Here is a 12,654-nt window from a genome sequence, read left to right on the forward strand (position 1 = left end):
ATGTGTGAACTAGTGTTTTAAAAGGGAAAAGGATTTTAGTGTGTGTTTGTTGACTGTTCATGTTCTTCAGTATCACTGATGCAGTAGACTCTAGAGCATATAGCAGGCTGTCAGCAATCTGAGACCTAAAACGTCATCATTTCTTGAAATAACCGACTATAACCCTGATCCTGCAAATGCTAATAGTCCCAAGGTCTGGGAATTACAGGCGTTTCTAGTCACTGTGGTATGTAATATAAGGTATATTTTACAAATTGCAATACACTTACTCATGGATAACATAAATGACAGCCTTAACTTTGGATTTCCATACTTTTGTTTTTTTTGTAAAACTGGTACCATCATTATGTTAATATTGATTTAATAGTATCAGGGAGTCAGTAGAAGCTGGCCCATAAATAATGTGTTTTACTGGTGATACAGAACTGGTCTTAAGAAGTGAACAGCTGCTGCTGTGGGATATATTTTCGGACTAGAACAGTGTGGTCTATTGAAGACAAGTGCATGAAAATGGCAACACAGAGAATTTTGGCCCTCATGTATCCAGATAGTCAAAGCAATAGCATAGAAAGTAAATGGTGTTTAAGATTACAGTTCTTAAAAATTGTTCTAAAATCTGCACCTAAAAATAATTCAGTGCTATGCTATATTAAACCACAAGAAAACTCCTGTTATGTTGAATTTTTTGCAGAAATTCATGAGAGTAACAACTGAGTCTTTCTCTGATTCTCTAGTGAAACAGCAAATACTATAACTTGCTGTTTTTACTGTTGCATTGATGAGTGGGTGTCACTTTAGACTATATTGTGTCTCCCATTGAAGAACAATGAATAGAATGAGTGTTGATTATTAGGCAGTACTATGAAACAATACATTGAAAAATATCCTTGCCTCTTTGGATTTTTCCCTCCAGTCAAACTGAATTATCATTTTACTATATTTTTCTCTTCTGCTTGTCAGTTCTATGATAAAACTGTAAATGACATTATTCAAAACAAACCCATCTTTCACTCTATATAGGTACAATAAAGGGCTACCATATTTGTTAGATCTACCCTGATTGGTGGGTTAATTTTTATAGCCATATATATTATACTGGAAGTCCCAGGGACTATGTAATAATTTTTGTCACACAGTTAGCATCTTTTTCATCAGTCCTTGTGCTGTCATAATGAAACACATCAGAGGGTGACTGTAACGGGATTCACTCACCACTCTGGCGCCTTCTTCTGGCTATCTTGGGGATTACCTCTGCATGTTAGTGTGCCCGCTTCAGGTGGTGCCTTGCCACCGTCACTCATGCTCTAGGACCCACATCTCTCCAAGGTCTTCGGCATCCTCTTCAGCAACACAGCCCTCCAGCCGTGCCACACACTGTGCTCTCCCCTTCCAGGGGACCTGCAGTCCGCTGTTCAGCCACTTCCCTTAGTGGCTACTGCAGCAAATTGTCTGGCCACTTCCTCATGGCCCCAGCATCCTCTTTGCCCTCGCCTCAGGGCCTCAGCCTGCAAACCCCAGCAGCCAGCCAGGAGCTGTTTCTCACTCTGCTGGTCCCTGCTAGGTGCACTGCTCTGTCCAGGGTGCTGGCAGTTCTCTCAGCCCTCCAGAGATAGTCCTTCCTCCCAGAGCTCCCAGCAGAGAACTGCCCTCCTCTGCCTTGCAGCTCCCTTTTTATATGGGCCTGCTTGGCTGCTCCCTGCAGCCCTTCTCTGATTGGCTGTCTCCTGTGCAGCCTCCCTAGGGCTCTATTAACCCCTTAGAGCCCAGTGCGGGGCAGGCACCCCATCACAGTGGATCTCATTCTGATTGCCACACTCATCACAACAGTGCTGCTGAAATAAATACTGCAGAAGAATATATGCCAAGTGTTCCCCTCCTCAGTAAATCAGATTCTCAACCTTGCTCAAGGTATACGGAAGCTTGTTCTGCCTTATCACTAAAATCAGTGACACAGCTTGCAGTCATTGATCTTACAGAAAGTACACAGCCATGCACCTCTGTGTACTGTATCTAAGACAAAAACCTGTATATGTCAGGTTGAGCTTTTAAAAATCAATAAAATAATCAAACCTATCGGTCAAATGTGTCTTTGGTGTCACTCTGTAAGAGAGAAATGTTGTTGGTCGTAAATGCTGTGTATAGTTAGAAAATACTGGCAAGAGAACTACTGGGGGGGTTCTTAAATGAAGAATTTTTGTAAGTGTTCAGTGATATAAATCTTTTAAATTTTTTGTACATAGTTTACTAGTTTATATTCAAGTAACAATATATGACCTGAGTGCAACCTATTTGTTGTGTTGGGCTTTGAAAATTAATTCAATTTTTAAAGCACAAAAAGCTAAATGATTACAATTATTTATTTTATTTAATTTTCTTATTTAACTATGTTTTCATATTTTGTTTCATTCAGTAATGTTAGTTTATGGTTTTCCGGAATGTCCCAGAACATGAAACCATGAATCAGGCACCAGAAATTCTGTCATTGCTGCTACCCATTTAAAGAAAAAGACATTTATATATTAATGTACCATTGTTTAAAAAGCTTCCAAAGAGGAGAACACTCTTTAAACAAATATATTTTTCTCTAATAAAGAATTGAATTGATGTTAGAAAAGAAGATTTAGTCTCCAGATTTTTCAGAGGTTCCTGGCACCAACAAAGCCCATTGAATTCACTATGAGCTGCAGGTCCTCAGCACTTTTGAAAAATCAGGCTATTAATTGTCATGAGCAATATGCACATACCGTACTGGGCTTTATGAATTAAAGAACAATAAAGTCTTGCAGTGAAGTTTCTGTGTGGACCACAGAGCACCAGTTCTATACTCAGAAAACAAAAGAGGACAAATCAGCAGATTGCTACATGGATAATTTGCAGCCTTCAGATTCTAACACCAAACGCCCTAGCTAGACTGTGCAGAACAGATCTTAGTGGGACATTGCAAATAGATGGCACATCATTTTTAGAAGAATGGCTTAAACTAAATATAAATATAGGAAAGCATCCCCAAAAGGTGTTACAGATGATTTGGCTAGCTCTGATTTTCTAAAATTCATCATCCTATATAGTTCTAATACCTTTCCCTTGCAGACTTTATTAGTAGTTATGATTTTACTTCCACAACAAACTGGTATTTTAAAATCCTCTTTTTTTTTTTTTATGTTAACTAGGAACCACAGGTAAAGTACAGATGTACAGACCTAGCTTTAACCATCAGAAATCTGCAATTTTGATTCTGCAGAGAGCATTGCAGCTTATCTGACATGTCCGAGTTTGATTATTTCTGATTCATTTTTTTATGAAGCATTTACCTACATTGCATGCTCATCTATATCCATGAGTCTGAGCAGTATCTCCTGGTTTCTTTCTAGGATTGTGGAAAAAGGATATTACAGTGAGCGAGATGCTGCCAATGCTGTTAAACAAATCCTGGAGGCAGTTGCTGTAAGTATTAACTAGGATCATAGGCTCAGCACATAATAATCTTTCATTTATTTGGAATAATTGCTTAATAAGTACGCATGTGCAAAAGAAGCAGCTGTTCCTTGTAACTAGTCTATACATTCATTTCTATAACTGTTCTATCAATCCCTCGAAAGTAGTGACATCTCAGAGGCAAAAGTGACCTTGAGTGACACCAATATATGCTATAATTCATCTGCTATAGTTGAATTAATGTTCTTTATCACTACCCATTTTCAAAAACCTGCAAAGGTCAGTATAGATCATTTAGGACAGAAAATGATTTGAGATTTCTGGCCCTTTTGTAGTCTTCCATTCAAATTTTTGTGAAGTACATCACTATCATTTATTTAGGATTCCTTTTTATACAGAAGAGAATGCATTATCTTGCCATCCAACATTGAGAGACTAATGGAATGAATGAATTAGTAAGATTGCATGGCATGTTAGGGAAACTTGAGTGGGAGTTTCCTGCAGAGTGTAGCCATGAATAAAGAGGTTTTGCTTCATTTGCAGTCACTGTCTGACAAATCATAGAATCCTAGAATATCAGGGTTGGAAGGGACCTCAGGAGGTCATCTAGTCCAACCCCTTGCTCAAAGCAGGACCAATCCCCAACTAAATCATCCCAGCCAGGGCTTTGTCAAGCCTGACCTTAAAAACCTCTAAGGAAGGAGATTCCACCACCTCCCTAGGTAACCCATTCCAGTGCTTCACCACCCTCCTAGTGAGAAAGTTTTTCCTAGTATCCAACCTAAACCTCCCCCACTGCAACTTGAGACCATTACTCCTCGTTCTGTCATCTGGTACCACTGAGAACAGTCTAGATCCATCCTCTTTTGAACCCCTTTTCAGGTAGTTGAAAGCAGCTATAAAATCCCCCCTCATTCTTCTCTTCTGCAGACTAAACAATCCCAGTTCCTTCAGCCTCTTCTCATAAGTCATGTGCTCCAGCCCCCTAATAATTTTTGTTGCCCTCTGCTGGACTCTTTCCAATTTTCCCACATCCTGGACACAGTACTCCAGATGAGGCCTCACCAATGTCGAATAGAGGGGAATGATCACATCCCTCGATCTGCTGGCAATGCCCCTACTTATACAGCCCAAAATGCTGTTGACTCCTATCCAGCTTCTCGTCCACTGTAACCCCTAGGTCCTTTTCTGCAGAACTGCTGCCTAACCATTCGGTCCCTAGTCTGTAGCAGTTCATGGGATTCTTCCGTTCTAAGTGCAGGACTCTGCACTTGTCCTTGTTGAACCTCATCAGATTTCTTTTGGCCCAATACTCTAATTTGTCTAGGTCCCTCTGTATCCTATCCCTACCCTCCAGCATATCTACCACTCCTCCCAGTTTAGTGTCATCTGCAAACTTGTTGAGGGTGCAGTCCACGCCATCCTCCAGATCATTAATGAAGATATTGAACAAAACCGACCCCAGGACCAATCCTTGGGGCACTCCACTTGATACCGGCTGCCAACTAGACATGGAGCCATTGATCACTATGATCACTACCCGTTGAGCCCGACGATCTAGCCAGCTTTCTATCCACCTTATAGCCCATTCATCCAGCCCATACTTCTTTAACTTGCCGTCAAGAATACTGTGGGAGACGGTATCAAAAGCTTTGCTAAAGTCAAGGAATAACACGTCCACTGCTTTCCCCTCATCCACAGAGCCAGTTATCTCGTCATAGAAGGCAATTAGGTTAGTCAGGCATGTCTTGCCCTTGGTGAATCTATGCTGACTGATCCTGATCACTTTCCTCTCCTCTAAGTGTTTCAGAATTGATTCCTTGAGGACCTGCTCCATGATTTTTCCAGGGATTGAGGTGAGGCTGACTAGCCTGTAGTTCCCTGGATCCTCCTCCTTCCCTTTTTTAAAGATAGGCACTACATTAGCCTTTTTCCAGTCATCCGGGACCTCCCCCGATCGCCATGAGTTTTCAAAGATAATGGCCAATGGCTCTGCAATCACATCCGCCAGCTCCTTTAGCACCCTCGGATGCAGCGAATCCGGCCCCATGGACTTGTGCTCGTCCAGCTTTTCTAAATAGTCCTGAACCACTTCTTTCTCCACAGAGGGCTGGTCACCTCCTCCCCATGCTGTGCTGCCCAGTGCAGCAGTCTGGGAGCTCATCTTGTTCGTGAAGGCAGAGGCAAAAAAAGCATTGAGTACATTAGCTTTTTCCACATCCTCTGTCACTAGGTTGCCTCCTTCATTCAGTAAGGGGCCCACACTTTCCTTGACTTTCTTCTTGTTGCTAAATGTTCCTTCATGTATGCTGACATGTATGTAGAGGTCTCTAAACAATCACATACAACCTTAGGGGACTGGTCAATAGAGAACATACAAGCAAAATGGATTATGGGGAGACAAGTAGTTTAGTTTGCAACAGAATGTCTGATTAAAGCTAAATTCTCAACCCTCTCAAAAATAAACATGCAGGGTGACCCCAGATGGGCACCTAGGGGCCCAAGGTAAAGTTTGTGGTGCAAATTTAGTCATTTGGTCAAGGAGTTCCCAAAGAGACAGCCCTCTTCCCCATATTGTATACTCCTAAAATTTCAATGGTCTTATAATGGTTTCTTGTGCAGAAATATGGGGGAAAAACTATGGGTAATAACCACATGAAACTTCCTCGGCTCCCTGGACTGTCCCTGCTGAGATCTAGTGTCCAGTACCAGAACAAGGCTCTGAGTCAAATTAATAAGTTGCTAGACTTTATTTCTGGTTCCATGGAGTAGTGTAGCAATAGTGAGACCACTGCAGTCCTGCATGGACCAATACCACTGTACACAGTCTTCCAGCTAGTGTGGGGTGAGAAAGGGAGACTGAGTTCCCCACAAACATTGTGTAGCTTAGGGAAAGCTGTCCTGGACTAGGGGCCAAGAGACCAGTTCAAGTTTTGTCTTCTAATCACTGCTGTTAATTTCTGTGCCGTTCATAACTCACATATCCCCCTATCAGCAAGAACAGGGTGCTTAGCAGCTCCAAGAAAGCCAGCCCAGGCCCCCGCAAAGATATTTCTGAACCAAGCCCCTTTCATTACACTCACTTTTTTCTAATGGTGAAGTTAACATGCAAAAACATGTTTTATGTGGAATAACATTCCAGACACTCCGCAATGCCCTTTGCACGTTGTGTTCTTCTAGAAATGATATGTCAATACCAAAAGCTCAGATATTCTGCAACCAGAAAATATAACATTAAGGTTCCACTTACAAGATCATTAGTGTTATAAGAAAAAACAAAACACCAACTTTAGAAAACCAGGCAATACAGAGTTAGTGACAGTTCCTATGCACCACAATCACACAACTTTAACCCTGCCTCCTTTCATTCCTGCCCTAAGGAGGAGCTCAGCAGCACCTTACTCCTTCTTAAGTGTTTTTCTTGTGTAGTGTGATCTCTGCCAACCATTTGCAACTACTTCCCAGATCAGTGGTGCAGACCACTGTGATGGCCCATGGAAGTGCATTGATAGGAATGATGATTTCGGGTTGTGATGGATATACAGAAATTGATGGGACAGATAAATTACTGTGCTGTTTCCTGTTGCCAGCCCCACGAGGGGCAGTTACGTTGACACTTCCTACTTACCACAACCTTAACTGTATTGGCTGGTTTTCTTACATTCGTATTTTGCTTGTTATAGTACACTGATGCTTTTAAGGGGGCTTAGAACTCAGCATTTCCTAGTTTCCCAATATCTGAGTTTTTGAAATATTCCCCTCACATTCTAGAAGGTTACAAGGTATGTAAAGGGCACTATGAAGTACCTGGAACCTTAACTCCACCTTAACAAAGATTTTATTTCCTCTGTGTTAATAGAGTTTAGCTGAGACAAGGCAATTCACAGGTCTAGACTTCATAACGGTTTCATAGAAATTGAGGTGCTCTGAGGATTTCCTCATTTTTATTGCATTAAAATTGTCATGGAGCTTTGTTGAAACACACTTTTACTGTATAATAACTTCAGATCTTCTGCCTCCTATTAAAGATTCTTAACCACATTGGGAAGGTGATGTATTTATCCCATAAGCAATGAGCTAACCACCCTTTTGCTTGGTAGATATCCAGGGCTTCAGTCTCCATATGAAAAATTTCACTTGTTCTCTTGGATTAACACACAGGTGTCTGGGTAGCAGAATCAGAAGGGGAAGCAGAGGGGGAAAAAAGGGACACAGTATAAAAAATGTGGTGGTCATCTAAGTTTCACAAGTATTGACAAGTTCTGTTAAAACTAGATTTTGCCACCCATATTCACTGAAACTATTCACTGAGGGTGAAATCCTGCCCCCTTTTTGAAGTCAGTGAGCGTTTTGCCATTGACATCAGTGGGGCCAGGATTTTCCTACATGAGTAAAAGTGAGATAATTGGGCCCGCAGTGATTGTCTTGTCTACACTTTCTTTTAAATAAGCCAAGTTAAACAATAGGTTCACATTGTTTTTCTGTTCTCTGTAGATAGTGCATCTCTCTGAAAACAATTCCTTTTCAGCTTGATAAATACAACCCAGTAAACTGATTATATTGATTTTTCCTCTGGTGTGTGAAATGGAGGCCAAAGTACTGCAATTTTGACCTTGCAAAAGAAGTGAATTTTCAGAATGCATATCGTTTCCAATCAAAAGGTGACATTTCTAAACACAGTCATCAAAGTAAATATAGGTTAATAAATGTTATAAAATATAAGTTTTGCAGAATAGTGTTTTGATTACTGTTATCAGAGGATGGGTCCAGAGATTAGATGTCCTTGTCAATGAATAAAAGTTAAATCCTCAGATATATGTTTTATGGGAAACTAGTCTGTGGAATCTTTTGTTAATGCAGTTATTGGATAGAAAGCACTACAGCTGGCCAGATAGTGGGGAAATGTATTTGTGATCGTGTTTGTGAAATCTGATTCACTATGTGCTTTTCCTGGTTTGTCATCCAATCAGACAGCAGAAACATAAATATGTGACTTTTATGAGACATAACAAATATTAAAAAATAGCAGTGCTCAATTTGAGGATAATATCTAGGTTAGACTTTGGTTGGGAAAGCAATTGAACAAAGTATCATCAGTAACTAATTCTGAAAAAGTGTAATCAGTTTGTGGATTGTTCATCAACAGAAAAATGGGCTAAACTCATTAAATAAGTTTATTTTCTTATATATAATTTATCCAACTGTAGAAAATACACAGAACAAAATGTTCTCTGAAAACAGAGCAGGATGGAAGGGAAGACCACGCATGTTTAAAACGAGAAAAGTAATATTTGTCTAACATAAAACTGATTTAATGGAATACATCATGTTTTACTATAAAATTATTCAATGTACTATAAAAGGGGATTTATATGTGTGTTATATTATGTAATAAATGTATGCAGTGTTTAAATATATTATAATAATAATCAAAACACAATATATAGCCCATAACCTGGCTGCAGGCCGAGGAGGCCCATTAGTGGCTCAAGATGAGGGTGAAGACGTGAGCTCTGGGGTGGTGGAAAGAAGAAAGTTGAGGCTGTAGAGGAAAACTGATAAGTGGAGTGTAGATGGGGTAATAAATGACTGAACTGCTTGTTTCCGTGGTTTGGGAGGATATGCAATTACAACAGGGCCTCTCCTGTCGCCAGAGTGGCCTAGGCTACATGTTCTGTGCTATACCTCTGGCACAGCACAAAATCTTGGTAAGAGGAAGAGAAAATACAGACTGGCTTCCGTTGTTCAGTGTTAGGGGATCCAGGGCTTCTGCTAGTTTCTGCTTCTGTTTGCTTTCCAGCCTTCCTCAAATGTGATGAATTTGTAGTGTGAATCTGTATCCTGTCCTCTGCAAGAATAGCAGCATTCCTGTATTGTACATAAATTATTCTGCTGCCTCAGCACTATTTGCCATACGTTATGGTAACAGGGTGGCTTTCCCTGTAAGGGATAGACGGTCTGGGCTCCCCGGCCCTGATTCCTGAAAGAGGTACACCTGAGAGGGGTCAGGTTATTCCCCTATAAAGAGCAACTGGAAGTTGCAGAGAGGGGAATGCTCGGGAAAGCAGAGACTGCTAGGAATGAGATTTGGGACTATAGCCACAGGGGCTAATGGATGTATAAACAGGGGAATCTCAAGTAAGAGTAGAGATGTTTTTACCTCTTTATTTGACACTGGTGCAACCGCTGCTGGAATACGATGGCAAATTCTCATGTCCCTAATTCAAGAAGGATGTTGATAAATTGGAGAGGGTTCAGAAAAGAGCCATGAGAATGATTAAAGGATTAGAAAACATGCCTTACAACAATAGACTCACAAAGTTTAATCTATTTAGCTTAACAAAGAGAAAGTTATGGGGTGACTTGATTATAGTCTGTAAGTACCTACATGGGAACAGCTATTTAATAATGGGCTCTTCAGAAAGGTATAACACAGGAGTGGAGTAAATTTGGGCAAACATAAACTAGGATGCAGCTGCTTAGAAATACCACAGATGTACCTTTCCACCACAATCCCCTCTTCATCTGCAGCAGCAGCCCTTCACTGTGGTATTGTGAGACTTTGCAAGTGCTCTGGACTTAATACCAACACAGGTAACGCAGTGGACTTAATATCTAGGCTGCCTCTGAATAAGCTTTAATGCTAATGTCAATGTGAGAAAAAGGACCAAGTAAAATATATATGCCTGTGCCACCCATGTCCCTGCATTTGCGGGCATTGCTCTGCTTGTAGTTAATAATCCCTGCTTTGCACAGTAATTTGTGGCACAGCAAATCACTGTCTGCGTGTTTAATTCTCCCCCATCTCTTCCTCTTGGAATCCATCTTGACTCATAGGGATTAGGGTGTGGGGAGGAGATGAAGAGGGCTAAAGGCAAAATGGAGCAGATTCTGCCTTCCACTGAAGCTTGGCAAGCCAGCCCCAGCCCACAGCATGTACCATCATTAATGAGATTGGCCTTAAACAGGCAAAGCCCCACCCCCATCGTGTAATATCACTAATAACAATAGCAAACGTCTCTACACAATCTGCTTCCTATCCAACTGCAGAAATGTCAGATCATCCTGGGTCACCTCTTCCTTGTAGAGTTCCTGGGGGTCTGGCGCAAGAAACTCCTGAGTATGCCCCGAGGTGGCATACAGGCAGGCATCAGCTCTGTGTGGGTACTCCCTTTGCCTCTAGTCTCTGCTGAGGCTGCCTTACTTCCTCTATGACCTCTTCCTCTTTCAAAAGCCCATCCAGCAGGAAAGTGTGGTCTGTGCTTGGGATGGGGCCAAACATCCAGTCAAACGCTTTGTAGAATGGGCACGATTTTGGTAATATGCCAGGTGTGGCATTGTGATCCTTGACTTTCCTGTACATGGTCTTCAGGAGTCTCATTTTTCTCCTGCAATGAGATCCTATCTGCTGAATCCTCCTGCTGCCAGCTGTTTGGAAATTTCCTCTTAGAACTGCTGATTTTCCCTACATTATGGGTGTAACTGACCTCACACCAGAGGTTCACCAGAAGCTTGGTGTCAGTTTCTCACCAGCTGGCAGCATGCTGGGAGAAGAATTTCTCAGATGACATCTCTGTTCAAATGCTGTGGAAGCGCAGAAAAAAATGTAGTAGCCAATGTGGAGTTTAAACACCAACCCAGTTCAGGTGACTTTGGTGCAGAAGAAGGGGGGAGGTAGAAAGGGAGAGGACAAGAAAAATTGACCCAGGTGGAATTGTGGGAAAGCATTGGAGGAGTAACAGTTCCTGGGTATTTTTACCCTGCATCCTCACTGTAAAGTATATGTGTTGCCAGCCCAGAGGGAGGCAAAAACTTGGCTCAAACCTATGCCTTCAACCTTGTATGTTAATCTGGGTTTAAGGCACCCTCAAACCTGGGTGGGAGATTTTTTCTGTGTGGACTGGAGTGGGGTTAGAGGCTCAATAAGCCCTACAATCTTCCATTCCACTCCCAGGAATGTGGACCACTACTAAAGTCTGTTGGTCTTTGAGTTCAAGGAACTTGGAATGTACTTAATAGCATGCCACATGATGGTTGAATATAGTGTATTTCCCTTACACTAAACAATGGGTTAAGGGAATGGCCAGTTGTGAAAAGACTAAGGGTATGTCTACACTACGAAATTAGGTTGAATTTATAGAAGTCAATTTTTTTAGAAATCGATTTTATACAGTCGATTCTGTCCCCACTCAAGACCATTAAGACCATTAACTCGACGGAGGGCATCCACAGTACTGAGGCTAGTGTCGACTTCCGGAGCGTTGCACTGTGGTAGCTATCCCACAGTCTCCGCCACCCATTGGAATGCTGGGTTGAGCTCCCAATGCCTGATGGGTAAACACATTGTCGCGGGTGGGTGGGTACATGTCCTCAGGCCTCCCTCCCTCCGTGAAAGCAACGGCAGACAATCGTTTTGAGCCTTATTTCCTGGGTTACCCGTGCAGACACCATACCATGGCAAGCATGGAGCCCACTCAGCTCACCATCACCGTATGTCTCCTGGGTGCTGGCAGACGTGGTGCTGCATTGCTACACAGCAGCAGCTCATTGCCTTTTGGCAGCAGATGGTGCATTACGACTGGTAGCCATCGTCGTTGTCTCCTGGGTGCTCTTTTAGCTGACCTCGGTGAGGTCTGTCAGGGGCACCTGGACATAAATGGGAGTGACTCCAGGTCATTCTCTTTTTAAGTTTCGTCTCATGGAGATTCAGTCCTGCCTGCAGTCGTACTGCACCATCTTCTGGTGAGCAGCCAGGAGATGAGGATGGCTAGCAGTCGTACTGCACCGTCTTCTGGCGGGCAGCCAGGAGACGACGATGGCTAGCAGTCGTACTGCACCGTCTGCTGCCAGCCTACGATGTATAAGAGAGATGGAGTGGATCAAAACAAGAAAGAGACCAGATTTGTTTTGTATTCATTTGCTCTCCCTCCCTCCCTGAATAGTGGGGGGAGGGATAGCTCAGTGGTTTGAGCATTGGCCTGCTAAACCCAGGGTTTTGAGTTCAGTCCTTGAGGGGGCAGTTCTGTGTGTTTCTCCTTGATGCAAACCCACCCCCTTTGTTGATTTTAATTCCCTGTAAGCCAAGTCTTCCCTCCCTCTGTCAGAGCAACGGCAGACAATCGTTTCTCGCCTTTTTTCAGCGCAGACGCCATAGCACGGCAAGCATGGAGCCCACTCAGATCATTGCCGCAATTATGAGCACTGTAAACACCACGTGCA

The 12,654-nt window shown here is 42.4% G+C and overlaps 1 protein-coding gene across 1 annotated transcript in view; it reads left to right on the top strand.

Moving 5' to 3' along the window:
- CAMK4 (calcium/calmodulin dependent protein kinase IV) overlaps positions 1-12,654 on the top strand; it is a 303,883-nt gene that overhangs the window by 197,547 nt on the left and 93,682 nt on the right. The window contains exon 5 of the mRNA XM_024219761.2: positions 3,372-3,444. Within this exon, the coding sequence (XP_024075529.1) occupies positions 3,372-3,444 (73 nt within the window). The remainder of the gene's footprint in view (positions 1-3,371; positions 3,445-12,654) is intronic.

This window comes from Terrapene carolina, unplaced genomic scaffold, assembly GCF_002925995.2.
Source record: "Terrapene carolina triunguis isolate 2854851 unplaced genomic scaffold, T_m_triunguis-2.0 Scaffold69, whole genome shotgun sequence".
Lineage (NCBI taxonomy): Eukaryota > Metazoa > Chordata > Testudines > Emydidae > Terrapene > Terrapene triunguis.